The sequence below is a fragment of the Centruroides vittatus genome, unplaced genomic scaffold (genome assembly GCF_030686945.1).
Source record: "Centruroides vittatus isolate TY-2023 unplaced genomic scaffold, ASM3068694v2 contig_2747, whole genome shotgun sequence".
NCBI lineage: Eukaryota > Metazoa > Arthropoda > Arachnida > Scorpiones > Buthidae > Centruroides > Centruroides vittatus.
In genome coordinates, this window is record NW_027121750.1 from 27,926 (window position 1) to 51,014 (window position 23,089).

The 23,089-nt window shown below is 36.2% G+C and overlaps 1 protein-coding gene across 1 annotated transcript in view; it reads left to right on the forward strand.

Annotated features, from left to right (window-relative positions):
• The window catches only part of LOC136971975 (clavesin-1-like), a 35,205-nt gene extending 13,809 nt beyond the window's left edge, over positions 1-21,396 (forward strand). The window contains exon 5 of the mRNA XM_067266492.1: positions 21,192-21,396. Coding sequence (XP_067122593.1) covers positions 21,192-21,380 — 189 coding nt within the window. The 3' untranslated portion in view covers positions 21,381-21,396. The remainder of the gene's footprint in view (positions 1-21,191) is intronic.
• The last annotated feature ends 1,693 nt before the right edge of the window (positions 21,397-23,089 follow it).

Sequence of the window (23,089 nt, forward strand, 5' to 3'; positions counted from 1 at the left end):
AAGTTTGTTGGAAACTGCTTACAAAATAATTCTTTTGAATTGAGTTAAAAATTTAAAGGGGAAAAAATGAAATTAGAATGACTTTTCCTTTTTTAAATAAAACAGAATACAAAATGTTATTGTAAATTTTTATAATAAGGTTTTAAAAATCAAAGATGGTCAATAGTCCAATCATTCGATCTGATTTTTATTTTAGTAATAAAAAGTCCTGCAACAGAGAAGGCCTTCTCCGATTCAATTGATGTGGGTGAAATCGACTTTAATGCATTTAAGAGAAGACATGTGTTGAGTGTTTTTTCACTTGTAGCCTAGAAGGTTCCTAGTTCGTTTTCGAGATTGTAGTACTTCTTTTGCTGTCTAGTATTCTTGATCTGTCTACTTCGTTTGCTTTAATTGCGGCATAAAGCTTATAGCCCGATAATTCGGCAATTGGATTGGCTTTAATAATCGGGTTTATGAAGAAAACCTTCATACTTGCGTACTTCTTACTTGTTTGTATCCTTGCCCAATTTGCACAACCTGGCATAATGCAGTTATTGAAGCTACTGGGCATGGTTAAAATTTAAGACAGCATAAGAACAATTATTCCAGATATTACAGTCTCTGAGAAAGAATTTTCAGAGTCGTGTCACAGATAAGCTATAGTTGTGTAAAATATACTAGTCTGAAAATGACAGTTCAATATAAATAATAAAACATTCGCGTCACAATTTTTGCTCCGATATTTGCGGATTTCACACTGTAGATTGAATTGTTTGAATACGACATTCACCACCGGCAGATCACCCATGTGTGGCATACACATGAGTGATCTGCCGGTGGTGAATGCCTTTCGGAAGGACTTTCTAACAGGGATAGAATGTCAGAGTCGAGAGTCGAGGAGTCAAATCTTTTTATGACAGTAGGGATTTGGAGGCATTTTAAAAATATACAGACTCGGAAGTTAGGTGTCGTCTATTTTTCCGCCGACTCTCCATCCCTGCTTTCTAAGAAAAACTGATACTTTTGTAGGTTTTACATAGTGAAGAAAACCTGCAAAACTCCACATGGCCAACTCTTTAGCGAGGCGCGAACCCACGTCCAACTTATTTCTTTTCCCTTTCGTTGTTTTTTCAGTTTTATGATCCATAACTTCTTTGATATTGATATCGGGTGCAAATCATTTGACCACAAATTTTTTCTGATCAAGTACTAGCAAACCTAACAGCTTTTCTCACCTCTTTACCATAGGTTCAATGAGATTGGTATTAAAAATGTAATGGAACTCAGGGTAAAGTATAAAATTTTCAGAAAGAAATACGAAATAAAACTATGTCTCGTGTCGTTCTTTATAAAGACAGCGGTGCAAACACTGAAAGACATTCGCGAGATCAACGCTGGAATCTCAGGCGATAGAGTGATTTATGAACATTGCTATGACATTGCAAACATGTCATATTTATCCGGCATAGGTACTACAACAATGGCATTTTACTATTTGGCATACTGACTTTCTCTTAAAGTCATCCAAAACTTTGTTTTTTTTATTAGCACCAAATTTCTGTTTCCTGGCTTTATACGTATTCATGCTACAAAATTTTTCGGCCTCAAAGAAGCTAAAATTTATCCTTGCAGGCTGCTGCTCTGATGTTTATTTTCTGCGCCATAATAAGCATAAAATTTTCAAAACTTTGATTGTGCAATATTATGTCATATTAAACAAAACATTATTTCTGAACGGTGCTTTCTTAATTCTAATATGCGCACTCCAGTAGCCCAGTAGATAAAACCACCGAACACTGGTAGTTAGTTCTTCGTGGGTTCGGGCATTATCAACCGACAGACAACGTGGAGTTTTACAAGTTTTCGTAACGTTAGTCAACCTAAATATCTTCACATAAAAGTCTTCCCGAGATGAATCCCCCTCGGCAGATCACTCACGTGTCGCGTTACCGTAACTAAATAAACCAAATTAATTCTAACGAGCAACTATTTATTTGTGAAATTGTGACATTGTCACAATATCGAGCTGCAAATTTTGGCTTTGTCACAATGTTCTCTATTCTTTCAGTGGTGTCTCCTCTGTACATCATACTGTACTTTTCCTGTTATCAACCTAACTTCGTTCCGGGGAAACTTTTAAATCGAAATAACGTGACTTCCATTTCAAACCGAAAGCTCGTGTAGAGTTACATCTGGTCTCGACTTTCATCTAACTTTTTTCTTGAGATGAAGCAAGGACAAACGAGCTGACAGTCAGGAATTTATAAGCTAGAAAATTTTCTAATTGCAACCGAATGGTTTTCCTATTTACGACATATGTACAAGAACATACTTCTCACATAGTTGATACAATCTGTTGCCAAAATATAAACACTTTAATATCACATAAATGCAATTAATCTCGCATTTTTACAAGAGTTTTCTTTTTTCTATTTAAACAAGTCTTATATCAACACTTTCGAACTTAAGGTTAGCAACTTCGATCACTTGCGGGCCATCCCAATTCGTCTAATACGGATAACTTTTCAAATATTAATAATAAACCGCAGCGGCGTACCGTCATTGGAAGCGGTGGAAGCGCCGCTTCCACCTTCCATTGACCTTCTCTTGTAGTTCCTAAACTATAAATTTTCATATTTTAACGTACTTTGAATTAATTAAAATAAATATTTCATTATAACTGCATTATGTATCTTATTGCAAATTTCTATATCATCACACAAATTTCTATCATACATGTGAAAAAAACGATAAGATTGCTATTGCATATTCGAATATCAGTGGCGGAATGAAAGCGCTTACGAGACAGCTTTCAATGCGAGAATAACTGAATGGTGTAAAGCAGCCAGAGGGCATTGGCCACGCGCTTTACAGAGCACTAACCTCAGCTGGTTTAGCGGTGGAAGCTACACACGCGTAACACTTCCAACGATTCTATCCCTAGCCACTGGGTAGGGAGCTCTCTGACTAAGTGAATTGTTTAAGATTTAAAAAGTAAAGAGTATTCAATATTATTTTTATTGCGTTTTTTTTTTGCAAAGTTATATTTAATTATAATTTTCTTTTAACTATACTGTAATTATAATTGATAGATTTTCAGACAAAATCTTTAGAATTTTTATCACTTTTAGATGTTAATAATTTTAATATTATGAAAAACACTTTTTCCAAGCGTGTTTTAATTCTATAAATTAAGTAAATTCTATGAGAAATGTTTTGATCTATTTAAATTACGTAGTGAATCGCAATATTTATATTCGTGTCTGGACTATATTGACAAGTAATTCTTAAACATAAAACATATTATAATTAATGTCGATCCGAACAAAGACGTACTAAAAGAATTATATGATTTAATATTATTAATATTTACGGCCATTACCGGTGGGTCTGTTGAAGCGCAGTTTTTCGACCACGAAGCAAATTCATACATTGGCCAGGAACACTCTGGTCAGAGGAAAAATTGTCGTCGCTAGCGTTGCTTTCGATAGAAAAAGAGCTTTTAAATACGTTGATGGAGTCGACGACCAGCGACTTTTATGATAAAGTAATCAACGACTTTGCGGAAAAAATCGTCGAATAGAATTTGTGGGAAACGCCGGGAGGTAGGACGGAAGTCGGACCTCCTTGTTCTCGGCGAATAGGTCGGCAAGACCCGCCCCACTGTCAAGGATGGCTAATTTTGCGCGATATCCCGACTTGTCGGGATCGGTCAGTTACTTGTCAGGTCGAGTGGAGGAGTGTGTGTGGAGTCGTCGATAAAGGAAGGCAATATCCGTATAACAGGACAACACAGATAATGGTTTATTGGAACATAGGAACTACTACAGAAACGCTACGCATCCCGTCCCTAATCGCGGGAGAGAGAGAGCTCACAATTGTTAGGGGATTCATACCTCTCGGTGCTCGATTTTGATCGAGGATGTTCGTCGGACTCGGGCGTTTTCCTGGCGGAGCGACAGGTGGGCGGCAGGATTGGCTTGTCGGCGGTGACTTCGGCGTCTCGACTTGGCCTTCGAGTCGGATACGGTGTCGCCGGGCAGTTCGTCTTCTTCGGACGTCAGCTCCCCGTTCTTAGAGATCTCCCCCCTATTTATACTCTAAGTCCCTTCCGCCACGATCACCAATCGCGATCGAGGATGGTGACTTGAGTTCCGTGACTCAGGTCGGATCCTGAGAAGGAGGGAAGTGAGTTTGACGGCGGAAGATTGTACATCCTTCGAAACTTGATCGTTATCGTGGATCGCGATCGTTATCTCCCGAGAGGGCTTCGAAATAATTAAAATTTAACATTGGACAGGCCTAATACGGGTCTCACACTGCCTCGGACTTTCGAAATCGAACTTGGTCCTAAACGGGACCAGTTTGATTTTATTGACTGTCCGGGTGTTCGCTTTTATGGAGGGTGCTCTCTCTCAGATCGCTGAGAAATAATTCGTACGTATTTTACAGATACATCTATAAAGATACATATATAGATACATATTATAAAGCGGTACAGAGTTGATCGCGATACAGTAATAGGATATACAAAACATAGGCTGAGTTAAAACGGGTCGTTCTGTTGTCTGGTAGTATCGGATTGATACAATGGTAATTCGTCGACGTCTGTGGACGGATGCCTGTTGTTAATTAGCAGTAAACATCGGTGATTGGTTGGAGGTCTGGAGGTCGAAGACAAAGGTTGTAGTTCGAGGAAACACGTGGGTGCGTTATTTCCTTTGTTCAGTTGTTGTCGGTTCGTACGTTGATGGGATATTACTGGATATTAGATGGCGATGGTTGACGAAAATCACAGGTAAGTGTTGATAGAATGTTGATAAAGTGCTAGGAGGAAGGAAGAGTTGGTCCTCGGTTGAGGAGTAGATGGCTGGAATTTGGTGGGTTGAATGGCGAATGGTGGTAACGTTGGATAAGTCGACATCCTGTTGGCGTGGCTGTTAGCTGATACTGTCTTGGTATCCAAAAATAAAGATTAAAATATACGTAATGGCAATTAATTCATGGTTATAGGTAGAGGTATGATAACAGATAGGTAAAGTGGGGTTTTCTACTCTCTCTCTCGGGAAAATTGGTTATAACCGATATCTGGTTAATAGAGACTGGGTTGAGTGTATCGCGAATCTATGTAATAATTAACATGAATAACTTGAATAAAACATCAAAATGTAATTTATTAAACTAGAGGTAACATACTAATTAAAGTAACACAATTGAATTTGAATGGCTACATAAAAGGCTACATATATGGTTAACATGGTTAAATGGTTACATATAAATGGCGATAATAATCTATATATATAAATGGCTATAATATTCGATAATATATATAAGAATGTAAAAGCATATATATAAATTCTTTGGTTAAATACATTTGGTTAAATATAATTCTAAATACATTCGGTCAAGATTGCGTCCGGCGATTGTGTCGGGGTCGGTCGAGGTCGAGTATGGACGCCGGAAGTATACTCTAACCGGTCCCATAGGTATACGCGCACCGGACTATACGGATAGTTAATAGGAGAAGGCAACAGGTGTCGGTCTCCGCTGAGCGGAATTTGAGGCGTTGGGTCCCTCAGCGGCCGGAATGTGCTCTTGCTCCAAGTTCGCAGCTAGATTGTCTAATTGTACCTCTTGGAGGAGGTGATTTGCCGGATTAGGGTTTCGTTCGCGGGAGTTGGATCGACAACATCGGCGGCGCGGTAGATAATAGCGACAACCATATATAATGCCAATGGGAAGAAGAGCAATCAGTAAGCAACTCATCAGGATGGTAATTAACGAGGGGGTCGAGGTAGTTGATGGAGGAGGTGTTGACATACGTAATAAATGTTCGAGGTCATACCGGACATTTGTCAAGGAACGATCGGCTTTTCCAATATCGGCGGAGTTTATTACCTTGATGGGTAGAGTCTGGGGATCCTTTAGACGGGTTTGCAGTAACCGTATTTCGGTTTGATTTAGGATTTGTTCGATTTGGGGAACAACTAATTGTTGGGCTATGTCCAATTGAAGGGTTGACTGTCTTTGGAAGTGTCCCGTGAGGATAATCCCAGGCAGGTATCCTGTACAAGCATTCGGGAGATTAATAGTGCCGGTATTATTTAATTTCCTTGTGGATGGTATAAGAGGGAAATTGCGACGTCGTGTTGGACATCGAATGGTGAGGAGGAGAGGTTTAGGCGTGGAATAAATCCAGGTACCTCGTTGATCTATTCTTTTAAAAATCGGCAAGAATTGAGGGACAATTTGTCGCGTGCAGAGATCTTTGATCTTATTTTCGATGCCACTAAATAAAGCATATTCGCAGCTTTGGGACGGCTCTCGCTGTATAGGGCTATCTAAGGAGCACATTGGGAGGTGAGCGGCTTTACAGGTGGTCAGGTCGTGATGTTGCAACAGCATGTAAGACTGTCGGTCCATCGAAAGCGCGATGACCGGATGGGCGGTCTTAAATTGCACGAAAGTGTTTAAGGTAGAAATGTAAGTAGGGAACTGTACGATTTCGTACATATCAAAGGATCCGCTTGGGGTAATCAGCGGAATTTTTGTGAAAATTCGTAATTTGCCGGGAAGGGCTATCGCTATTGTTGTAATCCACTGATAATATTTAAATAGCGTATCCGGTTGGATGGATTCGATCATTGCGTAACCGTCCGGAAGTTGGATTTGTATATCGCGGAGTGTGTGTAACATGATCTCTCGCGGAATGAAATAATGGCTTAATCGTCCCTGCTCTAAAATGTCGATCGCTTCTCGTAATTCGACCAATTGGAAATGCAGTTCTTGGACGGCAGATTCAATGGTGCGTAGGATAATTTCATAGGCGAGGTTATATCGGTATACATTCATGAGTTCTCCGAAACTTTCGATGCGCTTAAATAAAAGGAAAATTTGATGGCGATTATTTTTACTGACATTTAAGGTATCAGTGAGAAGAGTGGTTTGGGATTTTAATAAATGAATAATTCCGTCAGTGTGCTGTTTTAGGGTTTCGATCTCAGCATTTAAGGCTTCAACCTCTTCCGACGTAGCGGTACCAAAAAGAATTTAAGTGCCTTCCCTCCGATATCTACAAGTCCCCTCTTTTGTTTGGAGTTATCTTTTAGAGTAACTAGTGATAAAAGCTCGTGGTATTCGCTCTGGTAATTAAGGAAAGAAGCTTTTACTAATTGAAATCCGCCGGTGGGGAATTTCCAGGCGGTTGGATCGGAGCTATTGCTTAAAGGGCTACGCTTGCTCAGCTCTTCTAAGTAATCTATTGATTCCGAGATAAACTGAACTTGTCTTTTTAAATGGTCGAAGGTAAGGTCATTGACCAATGTCCAATGGCTGGCTGTCATGAGGAAATTTCCCTGATGGATGAAAACTACTCCTTTCGTAAACTTCATAGGTGCCGATGTCGGTTGTAGGGTGGTGCATTGCATACTTAAGAACATGACGGTAAGTCGAAGGAAAATCATCGTGGCTCCCTAGTACTTCTCCCGAGGCTTTTATTCTTCCCTGAAACAGGGAAAGGTGATTATTAACATTAAAATTGTTACTCCTCGGGGGAGGGGTTTGATATCTAGAGCTACGCCAAATTAGAGCTAAGATATGGATATATGTACATATATAAAGGTTCGAATTTCTGCGAAATCCGATCCTTCGAGCTTCCCTTCTCGGGTCGCAATGATAGTAGTACACCTAATTTTATGGGATTAAAGGCTAAGGCGAGGATGGTCGGCTCGTGGCGGGAGAAATAAATCGAGGAATATGGCTACGGCTGGGCCGAGGCATGACCCAGGGTAGGTCTTCTACCGGTCCGCGACTTCTCAGTGCATAAGGCATCGTACTTTCCGCTTCCTCTTCTGTTTCCGATTCGGAGACTTCCTCCTCCGACGCTGTTTCGTCACTCTCCCTTTCTATTTCGTCCGATTCTGCTGCGAGGGGAATCGGTATCGAGTTTAAAATAAATTCATCCCAAGGGTCAATTGACACGGGTTGAGGAGCTTCCGGACTACTAGCATCGCGTGGGTCATCGGGCTGATCGGCTCCTAAGTCCTCGTGTAGGCGAAATTCTTTCCTAGCGGTTGTGGGTTTGATGCGATCGGCGTGCACATTTAACTTCCGTTTATTTTGTATATTCTCTATGGTAAAATTAACGGGTCCTAAGACTTCTATAATACGATAGGGTCCCGACCATCGGGCAGCTAATTTTCGTTTCAGTCCTTGCGGGGTGACGACTTCCTTTAACAGTACTCTATCGCCTAATTTATATTGGGGAGGCTTATTTTGTTTTCGATGTCTTTCTTGCCTTAGCTCTGCCGCTTGTTCGGAGTGTTGACGTGCGGTCTGGTGCGCATGTTTCATGCGTTGGGTTAATTCGGAAGCAAAATTTTCCTCAACATCATAGACTCTCGTGATAGGACTGGTCACCAATTCAAATGGGTATGTAGGGTCCCGTCCGTATAAAAGGAAGAAAGGGCTTTCGTTGGTCGATGCGTGTATAGAGGTATTATAGGCAAATAAAGCGTAGGGAATCCATTCGTCCCAATCGCGTTGATCGCTAGCTACATAGTGCGATAAAATATCCACTAAGGTTTTGTTAAATCGCTCGACTACGCCGTTACAGGCGGGGTGGTATGCTGTGGTAAGGAGGCGTTTTATTTGTAACAGTTTGCATACTTCTGTAAACATCTTGGAAATTAAATTAGGCGCTCGGTCTGTGAGTAGGTGCGTAGGCGTCGAATGGCGTAATACGACATTCGTGACGAAAGCCTTCGCTATCGTTTTACTACTAACATCCGGTAGTGGTATCGCTTCCGCATATCGACTAAAATGATCAACAAATACTAATATATACTTGTTCCCGCAAGTGGTAAGAGGAAGTGGTCCGATAATGTCCATCGCGGTTCGTTCGAACACGTAAGAAAGAGGAGAGAACAATTGTAATTCAGCTTGTGTTCGTCGTCCTCGTCGACGGTGTTTTGCGCAGCTTTGACAACTCTGACAATAATTGCGTATTTCCTTTGCCATTTCAGGCCAATAGAAGGACTTAGCGATTTTTGTTCGCATTTTCTGTTCTCCCAAGTGTCCGGCTATCGGATTATCATGGAATGTAGAGAGAATATATTCTTTTAATTGTACGGGAACGACGATTTGTTCCCACCAATCCGTGTGTCGTTTGTCGGTTCCTTTATGGCATAGAGCACCGACTTCGTTAATATAAAATTCCTCTACCTCGAGATTGTTATAACTTCCGGTGGTAACTCCGTCTTGTAAAAGTTGTAACCGCTGTTTGCTGTTTGGTAGATATGGATGTTACTTGCCCATGCGATGGTATTATCGGTCGGGATATGATTACCGATAAGGGCTTTATTATTGATTTAAAGGGAGGAGAATTAACAATTCCCCCTCAGACCGTAATAGCCTTTATAACTTCCCCTAGAGCTAGTGACCGAAAAGAACGGGAACAGTTTAGCGATATAGATCGGGAGAAAATCCCCGACTATAGGAAAATTCATAAAAGGCGGAGAATAGAGAGAGCGCCCGAAAAAGAGAGTGTAGTAGAAAGAGACAATTCACATTTTCAGCGGAGCGAGAACGATGGAAGGGACAACGTGTTAGTGGAAACCTGTCGGCTTCCCCCTTTAACCGACAATATAGTCATAGCCACTATTAGAGGGACCAGAGGGATAGGAAAAGTAGGAGTAATAGAGTCGATCCCCTTCTCTCAGGAAGGAATATCGGGAGCCGATGTGTTAGTTGCCCCTAATAAGAAGGGACAGGTACCCATTCGGATTTGCAACACTACTCGTAAGACTATTAAATTAGAAAAGGGTACAAAGGTCGGAAACTTTTTCGAAGCAGAGGAAGAGACCGACCCAGTGAGAGTCAGAAAGGAAGGGAAAACGGCGACAATGTCGAAAGCTGAGTTCAGCCAGCTTTTTGATTGGAGTAATATCCCGGAAGAAGAGAAACAGGCTCTTCTAAACTTACTATACAAATACCGACATGTTTTTGCCATAGATGACTATGATTTGGGCTATTGCGATATTGTACAACATAAAATCGATACTGGAGACGCCGCGCCTATATACTCGCCGCCCTATCGAATCCCTTACGCTCAACGGCAACAATTAAATTAGATTATAGACGAACTCTTAGCTCATAATATTATCGAACATTCCACTTCTCCGTGGAGTTCGGCCGCAATTTTAGTTAAGAAGAAATTGGGCGGGGTCCGATTAGTCATAGATTATCGTAAGCTTAATAAAATTACGAAGGTAGACCCTTATCCCCTTCCTTTAGTGCATGAGTCTCTTAGTCTAATGGGACAAGCGACCTATTTTTCGACAATGGACACTATTTCGGGATTTTGGCAACTTAGCATGTGCGATAAGGAAAAGACTGCTTTCTCCACCATTGATGGTCATTATCAATGGAACAGATGTGCCATGGGGCTTCGTAATAGCCCTGCGGCATTTGAAAGGGCTATGGACTTTGTCCTTCATGGCCTAAAGGGAAAGACCTGCCTCGTCTACATGGACGACATTTTAACTTTTAGCTCTGACTTCGCTAGTCACCTCAACCGATTGGAACAAATCTTTCAGAGATTAGGAGAAGCGGGAATTAAATTAAAACCGAAAAAATGCCACTTCCTGCAGTGCCAGATAAAATTTTTAGGGCACGAGATTTCTGCGCAGGGTATAAAACCCGACGCCGATAAAATAAAGATATTAGATTTCCCAAAACCGGAAAATGAGCGGGACGTTCGATCCTTTTTAGGTCTAACAGGGTATTATCGACGACGTGTAGACGCTTATGCGAAAATCGCTAAGCCCTTAACCGATTTATTAAAGAAAGATACGCCATTCGAATGGGGACCAACCCAACAGGAGAGCTTTGAAACCTTAAAGACAATTTTAACGTCAGCCCCTGTATTAAAGTCCCCTGACTTTACTAAACCCTTTATCTTGGCTACCGATGCCTCCAACACGGCCTTAGGAGCGATTCTAGTACAGGAGGAAAATGGAAGGGAGAAACCCATAGCATACGCAAGCCGGCTGCTGAGAAAGCCCGAACTAAACTATAGCACCACGGAAAAGGAGTGCTTAGCCACTGTGTAGGCTGTGAAGTACTTTAAACCCTATCTGTATGGACGCAAATTTACGATAATAACCGATCATTGCCCCCTACGCTGGTTACTCAATAGCAAAGATTCCACAACCAATTCTAGATTATCGCGATGGATTATTTTCCTCCAGGAATTTAATTTTGATGTTGTTCATAAAGCAGGCAATTCTCACAAAAATGCCGACGCCCTTAGTCGTATACCAATCCGGCAAATATCGGAGGTTGAACCTATTTTCTCCGTGAGCCAATTAGCCGCGGAACAGCAACGCGATAAGCGGTGGAAGTCTTAAAGAATTTTTATATTATACTGCGTGTAAAGAATACAACTGGCTTCAGGAACAAACATGCATATGAGACTAACGGAGCAATTAAGACAATATCAAGTTATAAAAACTTTACACTTTGAACCGATAAACATCTATTTAGCAATCTTCATCATTTACAGTGTATATAAAAACTGATATTCAACACGTTAGTAGCAGCCATTTTATGGCGACACTTTATTTATAATAAATTTTTATACTTTTAATTATTATAAACTTTAAATAAGCTTAATTTTAAAGGTAGGAATGAGGAATGGGTTTTATAAAACAGTTGTAAATGCTAATAACGAGTAAAATCGTCATTAATTCAGACCCTACTCAAGATATTACGCGACTCACTTTATCTCCCATCCTTCGATCACCAAAATTTAATAGCATCAAATTTAATAGCAGTCCCTTAAGTACCAAAATTTCACACATATTTCTACAAGTGTTTCAAACAAGTACAAGGGTTCGTGTCCTATAAACAAGAGAAAAATAATTTATTTATTATTTTTTAGTCCAAAGTTTAGTCTTTTATCTAATTATCTAGTTTTGATTACGATGTGGTTGCATATAACGCTGTATATAAAATACAGCGTTATATGCAATTGGTTAGAGAAGTGAGTTGCATTCTGTTTTAAGTCGTATAATACAGGATAATTTAATAAATTAAAATCAATAGCAATTCGACAAGATTTGCATAATTATTAAAAATTTAAAAGATTAATACTTACATTTTTATGTTAAGGAAGATATTACATAAATGGAAGCGACCAAAGACTACACTTGGAACGAGAAGGAGTTACAGGAATTTCGAACGGCTGTTTTAAGTGAGTATCTTTTACATATTAATAAATATATTTTGATAAATTATATATTAAAAATGTAGTGTTGTTCGATGTTTAAGATTATGTTTATGATAACATTTCTAAATTACGAAATTAATAAACATTTATTTTATCTTACGTCCATAAAGTTTCAGCGTTTAATACTACGAAAATATATTTTTATGTAAAAAAAATGTATTATTTTCGATTAAATGTATTTTAAATTATTTATTTTCAAAGATGAACAGGTTCCCTTTCGATTGTAATTCAATCAATGAATCAATTGCTTTATTCTATGAATCTCAGTTCGTTACAAAAGAGTAACAGAAGCAATAATTAGTTGTCATATTTAACAAGTTAATAGTTTAGTACAATATAACACAAAATAAAATATAGAATAATAATTAGCTTTTGAAAAGCAGGATATATTAATAATATCTTACCAGGACTTAAACATTACTAAATTCTTGTCCCTACTAACTTTAAATTTGTTCGCAGGTTTCGTATACTTGCATAATACAGTTACTAAATATTTTTTCAGGATCTATTGTTAATCTGCTATTATACGTTAAGATATAATTGAAATCAAATTAGTTTCAGGTAGGAAGTAATCTCCTATATGCGGTAAAATATTCTTAAAATTGTCATAGAAATTGTCAGGCAAAAAAAGACATTATTAGTTGGATATTGGTAAACTTTCCAGTCTCTAATTGTAAAAATTAAACAAATCGTGATTGCAATATAAGTTCAATTTAAGAAACTGCATCTAGTCTGAGACCAATCACCACTGGGTCTTCCACGTTTTTCACAACAGTGTGCTACTTGATGGTAAATTTTATATTTATCAGTGAACATTGATTCAATTTCCGGTAAAGTTTGCCATGTTTTTACTAAAAAGAATATATCCATCTTACATATTAAATTACAGAATTTAGAGAAGTAATATTTATTTAAACGTGCTATATTATAGAAAAGCAATCATCGCAATTTTCCGAGGATAAACCATTATGTTGGTTGTAATTCTCCTTAATTTCATCGTCTTGTTTATCATTAAAAGTTATTAATTACTAAAACAAATTGTTCGTTATCCATATAAAAAATTTTATTTTTATAATTGCAGGCGAATACCTTGTCGTCCAGAGTTCATTTATTATATCGCAGTTTAACGTTAACAGCTTCTTTTGAGCCCATTTCCTTACCATAAAGTCTTAATCTGCTTCTGATAGCTCTATCATTTTTTTGAGTAATCATCATTAATAAATATATTTGAACCTTTCAATTTTCTAATATTTTTAAACATTTTTGATTTATCTTCTAAGTTAAACAATTCATAAATAACCAGTCTTTTTGTATTAGGTATAAACTTTCCAGTTCTGTAAGCACGTTTGATATTTACAGTCGTAACCTGCAGGTTATCATTAGTTAATTTCTGAACTTTGCATAGACAATCGTCCATTTTATCGCCATGCTCTAAACCCTGAATTGAAAAGTTATTTCTTCTTTATTTATCTTTCAATTTTTCATTTAAATTATTACAAATTACATTTATTTTAGTATTTAATTTGTCAGTTCTAACTCTACCTTTCGCTTTAAAGACAGAGAGTATGTTTTCAAGATCTATCAAAGCAGTATCTGTTTTCAATCCATGCCTTCATTCTATCTCATCCTTCTAAAAGTACTTATATTTTATTATGTGAAGAAGCTTGTAGTTTCTTCACATAATAAACCAAAAAAAGTTTAATTTCTACATGAATGTTAATCACTTTTTCGCCACTTGTATAAGACAGAATAAATTACTTTGTTGATCATCTCTAACATTTTCTTCACTTCCAATTGAAATCTTTCGTTTCGTGACAATCCATCATATGATATAATGAAAACTTTTCCTTTTCTGAGATAAAAATTCAATCATTTCCCAGAAGTATAACAACAGTGAGTCAAATAGCAAGAAATAAAAATAAATTCACGCCAGCAGCCACAACCGATAAACAGAGCTCTACTTTCGATTGTAATTAATTATTCAAGTAATTTCTTGTATCTGTTTGCTAATGAATACGCAGCAAACAATGTGAAAATACTTAAAGTAACATTTAAATGTGGTCAAATCAGTATATTTCTCACTCTACATAAATTTTATTACTCAATACACATAAACAGTCGTAGAGAAGAGTTTAAAAAAATTATTTCCGGATAAGGAGGTTTTTATATAAAGAAAATGTTTTGTACATTCACTTACAAATGTATTAATACATAAAAGCCAAAAGATATTGCTCAGGATGTTTTTATTGTAAATATATAATTGTTTTTCTTTTGTACACGAAAAAAAATGATTGTTGAGTAAGTCAACATAGGTAAGATGGAATATTGCAAACACACTAGTTGCAAGTTGAAAGCTTTTTACATTAAGTGAGTAGAAGATAAAATATTCTGTAAAAAGACTTCAGCGTTAAAATTTATTCATTTACATCTAATTGTTTTTATTATAAAATCCTAACGCGAGAACTTTTAAACATTATGATTGTATTTTTCATGGTTACAAAACAAGAGGAGCAATTGAAATGCAAGACTGACAACATATTTCTTCTGAGTTTTCTACGAGCAAGAAAATACGACAGAGAAAGAGCATTAAAATTACTCAAAAATTACTGTTCAGCAAGGAAAAAATATAAGGATATGTTTAAGGATCTTAGACCTTCAGCATTGCAGACATGTTTAGAAATGGGTATGATGAGTTTTAAAATGTTAGAAACAGGACAATACTTGGGATTCGGTAGAGCCAGTAAGGTTTTAACCTTTTATTTTTTCATTATTTTTATCACTAAACTGTGTTCTACAACATCAAACTTATCTATCGTTAGGTCATTGGGATCCAACTAAAGTAAAAGCAATAGATGTATTTAGATGTGCCATACTTTTCATAGACATGGAACTAAATGACCATCCTTTGCAAGTAAACGGCGAGTATATATTGATAGACGTGAAGACATTATCGTGGAGACATTTTATTCAATTTAATCCAAGATTGCTTTATTTAATAGTATTATCTTTATATGTAAGTATAGCGTACAATAAATTAAAATTTTAATAATTTATCTGTTTAAATATACACCATAAATTTTGGAATAAAATTGAAATGATTAGACCGTTTTGAATAATATTACTAAAAACTTAATCGTAACAAACAATTATTGCAGTCGGACATTGTGACATTGTCCGGCTGCAATTTTTCGACATAATGCTGTTGATTTTAATACTGTTATGCTCCTGTACATCGTACGTTTCTTACATCAATAAAATCATGTAGGTCATCTATATATAAGGCAGAAACATAAGCGCAAATCCCAGAAAGAATTTCATTTTAACTACGTTGAAGATTAAAATAAAACGTCTACTGTCTATACAGAGGTTGAGACAAAATTTATCACAAAATTGAGGGTCGAAAAAGAAAATAGTTTGCCCAACATTGATCTATATAATTCCATTCTAGAAAAAAAATATTTAGGGAATGCATTTTTCGAAACTAATATGGGCTTATGGATAAATAGCTTCTTGTTTCGTCTATAGTGCTTTCTGTATGCTTAATTAAAAACTGCTTGTTTATTTATTTCGGTATGTTTTGAAATGCTGGTTAATTGTTGTTTATCTCAGTGCAAATGAATAAGAAACATCCTAGTTACAAAATTCATAAATTTCCGGATGATCCGATAAGAAAATCGAAGTGCGAATATCTTATAAACACGACTACTGCAGATGATGGGCCAACAAGTGAGATAGACCATCTTCAAAGCATCATCACCTTTAACTGTGTATATGATGCATGTACAGGGCAAACAGCAGCAAGTTATTATATTTTTGGGATGGCTACAAAATTTGCGGCGTATTATTGAAGTAAAATCTGGCAACCGGGTAATCAATTTCCTGTACACAATGCAAAGTAAATCTTTTTGCTACTTCCTTCTAGAATACAGAATGAAGAGCTCCAACAATGGCATTAACAATATATCTTTCTAAGATGTCACGGCACTTATTCGGATAAACTTTCTGAATTTTTCAAAGTGCATCAGGTGACCAATTTCACTTTATAAAATTGTATTAAAAAAAAACAATTTAATTTTGAAATAAATTTGAATATTAATAAACTTATTGTCAATTTTTATTGTTGATAACCTCAGATATTCATATCTTATATATATATATATATATGCGATATATATGTATATATATATCGCATTTTCATTTACAGGAATGTTTGAATAAAATAATCATTATTTAATTTTTTTCTTTTTAGCAATGTATTCCGATAACTTACAAGGGGATTCACTTTGTCAACGTTAACAAATACCTTCAAGCTATTTTAAAAATGGTATTTCCGTTTCTCCCTTATAAATTAAAGCAAAGGGTGAGTATTTTCCAAGTAAAATTTTAATTTGAATAAAGAGGTATTTTTTACTACTTTTTCATACTTTGGGTTTGGAGAAAATGATTTACCTGTTCTGAATTTTCGTAGAATATAAATTCAGGAAAAATCGATTCATTGCAGTAGTTTTTGCAATGGGATACTACTGCAAAGTACAGGGTGTTCCATAAATTTGTAAATACAGTAGACTCCCTATAACACGGTAGATACGTTTCGTGTTATATGAATCCGTGTTGTACGAGTCACTTAAATACATGAGCCAATCACAGCCCGACGCGTGTGCAGTTAGGAGCTACAGCTATTTGAAAGGTTTTCTTCCATAAAATTAATCGATTCTAGACCAATTTGACCCAACATTTACAAATCATGTATAATTTTTTGGGAATAATCCATATAAACTATGCTATAAACAAAAAATTGTAGGATTACTTACCGAGTGTGCACCGTTTGACGACGCCATTGCTTAAGCTTGTTTTCGTCGCGGAGAGGCTCGTCGAATGATGGACGCGTGTTTCCTGATCAGCGAATTTTTCTCAGAAAAATAACCTAACTTTAGAGACATTATTAATAAAAATATAATTTTTATGGCAGTTGGATAATAATTTTTTAGTAGGTTTAGTGCTCGTTTAAACTTGACGGTTTGTACAATATCCGCTGTTGGTCCAGATTTGACCAATCCTCTCGCGACACGTGTCGACCATGACGTTTTACCGTGTTATACGAGTCTCTTTTAGCTTGTTATACGAACACGATTGCAATTTTTTCGCCGTGTTATTCGAATTCGTGTCATATGAATCCGTGTTATAGGGGGTCTATTGTAGTTTAGAAATTCATAAAAGTTGATAGAATTAATATATTTGAATGCGGTTTGCGTAAAAGTTATTCTCACGAAGGTGGATTTTTTTTTCGGCAGAGAAAAAGAAAATAATTCAAATTTTTGTCGATAGAGAGCGCAAGAAAATAACTGGAATTGTGCAAATCTGAGTTTTATAAAGTGCAGGGTGTATGATTAACAGCTCATTTCTGAATTTTCCTGTTACTGGCGCTGACTTACGGTTTTTTCATTATGATGTTGACGTTGGTGAATAAAGCACTATTGGTGAAGTTGTTTTATCTCGGCCACGAATTGCCGACTGAAACTTTACAAAGGTTTAAAACACAGAAGAGAATGAAGAACGGTTCAGGTCCAATCACTCCTGCCGGATTGGTTTCCCTAAGACGACGTTTTGAAAAAACGGGAAGTTTGTGTAATTGCCCACACAGTAGTGCAGCACGTTTATCAGAAGTTCGTATCTCTGATGTGGCTTCACAAATGGTGACTCTGAGGGAACAGTCAACTAGTGCAGTAAGTAGCGCACGAAAACTAGCACGAATAATTGGAATACAAAAAGACATCATTATTCCGCATCATTCATGGTGTGTTACGATTGTACCGATACAAATCGCAACCACTGCACTAGCTGTTACCAAATGACACAGCTAAGCGAGGATCCTTTGCAATTTAGGTTTTGTCGAAATATCGACAAAGATCCACAATGGCTGTTCAATATCTTGTGGACAGATGAAGCTCATTTTTTATTGCATGGAAAAGTCAATACTCATAACTGTACAATATGGGCAATGGAGAACCCAAATGCTTACATTGAGGAGCCGCTACATTCACCATGTGTTACTGTTTGGTGTCGTTTCATTGCATCCATTATTGTGGGCCCCTGTAAAAATCAGGCTGGCCAACGTGCTCAATTACTGGAATGCTTACTTTCGAATGCTACAGGAGAAAGTAATACCGTGCTTATTGGAACATAATATCCTTGACACAGTGACATTCATGCAAGACACGGCACCTCGTCACATCGTAACTGAAGTGAAGACATTCTTGAGAATATCCTTTACTGAAGAACGATTAATCAGCCATTACTGTACAAATGAATGACCCCCTCGCTCACCGGATTTAACTCTCTTTGATTTTTGGCTATGGCGTTATGTTAAGTCTCGATTGTACTGCAATAGCCCATCTTCTTTAGTACAGTTAAAGGACGCCATACTCCACAAAATCTTCTGCATCCATGCAGATGTGCTACATGTTGCAGTTAACGGTGTTGTCACTTGCTTGCAAACTGTCATTTGTGGTGATGGCTGACACATAGAACAAGTACTCAAGTGCTGTGTTATGCTTGTAAGTGTAAACATTCGCCTGCATGCAAATAAACGTAATTTTCCTGTGGAATTCCAATGATTTTCTTGCGTTCAGCGCCCTCCGTCGACAAAACTTTAAACTATTTTCTTTTTCTCTAACCAAAAAATCTTCCTTTGTGAGAGTAACTTTTACGCAAACCGCATTCAAATATACCAATTCTTTCAACTTTTATGAATTTTTAAACGATTTACAAATTTATGAGACACCCTGTACTTTGCAGTAGTTACTTATATAGTACTAAAAGTCTGAGGTGGTTTGATTGATTATAATTAAATACATAGAAAATGGTTCAAAATACCGCCACAGTTTTAAGAATTTCTTATCTCAAATGAAAATAAAACAAACTAAAGCAAGATTTTAATTCTTTTCCCTCAATGTACTTATTAAATTCTTTATTATACATTGTCTAAAGATGAGCTATCAAGTCTAAAATACAAATAACGAGTGTACAGGTAAAAAAGTATAAAGATATTTTGTTTTTTTTCATTAAGATCTGCTCCTCTGTTCGCTAAAACGGAAACAACGCCAGTGTAATAAGTCCTGTTAATATACAGAATCGAGCGTACACAAGGATATAACAAGTTTCAATATAATCGTGCGACACATTTTCTTGTGTTATTCGTTTTTTCTTCTGATGTCATTATTCTCTACGACGTTCCTCTTTAAAATTGACGATCACTGTTTTATAATTATTCCTAAAATTGAAGAAAATGTCTGCCCAAAAAAGACCACTATTTATTTCTTGTGTTCCAGACTATATACATTCATGACGATAGACTTTTCTTTATTGGCTACATGCCGCCAGAAGATTAAAAAGTCCTTTAAAAAACACAAATATCCAATTCGTTCGATGGAGATTATTATTACTAAAATTGAAAACAAAGTCTGCCCAAAATAATTATAATTATTATAATCATGTTTAAATCAATCCGAAGATTTACTGTACACGAACTTCCAGTTTGAACCAGAAGTCTTTGTACTTCAATTCAAAAAATCTATCTAGAACAGAGTTAGATGACCGGCATGACTTTCTTGTTAACAGAGAGAGGGGCAAGAGACTGCAATAATCAACAGTATTATGCATCCAGATTTTTAAAAAAATTGCAGCTCGGCATTGTGACGATGTCACAATAGATAATTGCTCGTAAGATATTTTCAATAAAAAACTCTTCACCTCACTGGCTCTCAGCTTGTCTCACGGACCGAAGTTCCAGTCCGAAGTGATACGACCTATTTTTCGAGGGGATTCTATAAAACGAGATGTTCAGAGGCATTACACATCTTTAAAACGCTGCCCACCCATCAGTGGCGAGTGTATAAAACCACTGAACACTGATAGATAGTTGGTTCTAGGGTTCATGCCTTGCCAATGGGCTGGCCAGGTTGACTTTTCCAAGTGTTTTTCCGTTTGTAAGATCATAGTAAGGGCTAGTTTTTATCAAAGATTTATGGGGAGATCGTCCATGTGTTGCGTTGCATAATACAGAGTAAAACTATAAAACGTTACTTATACTTATAACGGTATTTTTTATTCTTTATAAGTGTTAAATGGGAAGTGATTCAAATTCAAATAATAATTTTCTAGACACCCGTGGATCACGGGTGTCTAGTAAATTATTATTTGAATTTGATTGTAGTTTCTTTAATTGTTCTTCTGTTGCTTAAAGGTCAAACGTACTGAATTCAATATTTTATAAAGGTTATTTTGAAATATTTTTCGAGTATAAAAACTTAATAATTTCCATAATACTAATTATGCATACGTCACTTGTCTAAGAAAAAATTGCGGGATGCTACTGATAAAATAACGTTTTAACAGTTTAATTCTACGAAGAATTCCGAAGCACGCGAACGTAAACCTGTCTAAAACGTACACTCTACAAATTAAATTCTGACGTTATTTCAGTAATAAGGAACCGAAGCTCTGTATTGATATACCTAAAATGTGAATTTACTCCTTCACTACTCGGTCTCTCTATTGTGTCTCTGATTTTTACATTCGAAATGCGAACCATAACGTAATGCGTGAAAGTAACATATATTTATCAATTCTTAATGTCTCTTATACGATGGACAGTCATGGAATAATTTAAGAGAATGAAGGCGAAAACACACATAAGTACATGTATACATAAAATAAAAATGAATCATTTTATGTTTTGAGTAAAAAAACAAGAAAAGGGAACTTGAATTATTGACACAAAATTTCACATTCGTGAACCGAATTGTGTTCACTAACTCTTATATTAGTTTTAAAATAAAATTAGTGTAATTTAAAAAGAATAAACCTGTAATAAAATATGATATTACAAACGAAAATATCTTTAATTTTAAATTTCTTTCAGCTTCATTTTTACGGATCAAACATGAAGAATCTCCACAAAATAATCGATCCAAAATATCTTCCTGCAGAATTTGGAGGCGATTTGCCTCCTTTCGACGTATCTGAAACTAATCGGAAGTTGAGAGACATGGAAGAATTCTTTGTTGAAAATGAAAAATATTGGACTGAAGAAGAAATATCTGAAGACTGAAATTAGAAAATGTTCTGTTTGAAATAATGTATTCAGTATGTAAATATAGATTACGAATGTTATGATTATACCGAATTCTTCATGTTAGAACTTTAATCTGAAGGAAGTGACTGGTGAGTTAGTTTATATTTATTTAAAACAAAATATTTAAATTATTTTGTAATATATTCTGTATATTACAAAATAATTTATTGTCAGAAACTGTAGCGCTAATCACATGCTCTGTTAGATTGATAGTAAAAGATTGGCTTTTTTGTAGAGATTTTGAAACATTTTTCAAATGTACAGCAAATATCGTGTAAAATGTATAAATACTTCTTTTATTTATTAATTAAACATTTTTGAAAATTCATTCTATTATTTGTCTCCATCTCAAGAACGTTAAGAATAGGTAAAGTTATTTTGTCCTCTGATCAAGTCTTTTAGAACCTTTAGAGCTGTGCTTTTTATATAAGATAAAATAAAAAGTATTGCCTGAGAATAAAAGCTTTAATAAATATAGTTCTAATAAAGATAGATCGTAAAAACGTTTTTATTCTAAAGCTAAAAGATTCCTCTAAGTAATGACATAATCAATATATAATTATGTATTCGATCATTTTTACTTATCCGGCTGTTACATATAACAGAGGAAAAGTATAGTGATCAATCCAAAAATAACTTTTTACTTTCTATATTTTTTAACTGAGGACACCTTGAAATGTCGCAATATGCCTAAGTTTCCTGTATTTTTTCTGTATGTATGGATGTTAGAGTTAGGGATTGCAATTGCTGGATCCCTCATCGAGCAATCCACCTGGATCCAGCGCATTCTTCGGCCTGCTGGATCCAGCGCTGCAAATCCGCAAATACTCAATTAACTTTCTAAATAATGGCGCAAAAGTCTACGTTGTCGGCGTTGCCTCTTTGCTACGTGCGCTATCGCTCGACGGCGAGAGTGACGTTGCCGTTCAATGCGGCACGTGCTACACACCCTCTCTACACCGCACTGTCCGCCCTTTTGCCTCTGCTGATGTAATTGCCAGTTGAATTTCCGCTCTCGCTAAATAAAGTGTCTTAGCGCTAAATAAAATAAGTAACTACTTTCCTAGTCCTGGTGCATAATTCTAATTTACGGTCAGTTGTGACGTCAATGAATTACGTTACGGAACGATTTATGATTATTCGATGACCTTGAAACAAACTAACCTAGAGGCAGAAAGGGCCTTCTCCGCAGCGGGACATATATACAGTTCATTAAGAGGTAGGTTGGGAGACAACACCATCAATATCATTTGTTTCTTGAGATCTTACTTCCAGAAAAGTCAAAAAAATAACAGTAGCGATTGATTAAATTTTATTTAATCCTTTAAAATACTTTATTTAAGACAAGACTAATATTTTATAACTTTTACTCTAATTGTATTAAGTAAGAGTTTTTAACTTTTATTCTGTAAGTGGTTAGTGAGCTAGGCAAGGCAATTTTATTGTGAAAATTAGTGAGAAACTGAGACTACCTAGTTGGTTAAATAGTTCATTAAATTAATGAGTATCAGTACCTTAGATATATGATGATATGAATGTATGTGATTGATGATTGTGATAATAATAACTAACTACTAGACTAGTACTAATTACTTACTGACTACTTTACTAACACGAATAATTAAATTAGTTATAAATCACTACAGACTGATATGTAGAGCCTATATAAGAAAACTGGTAAGAGT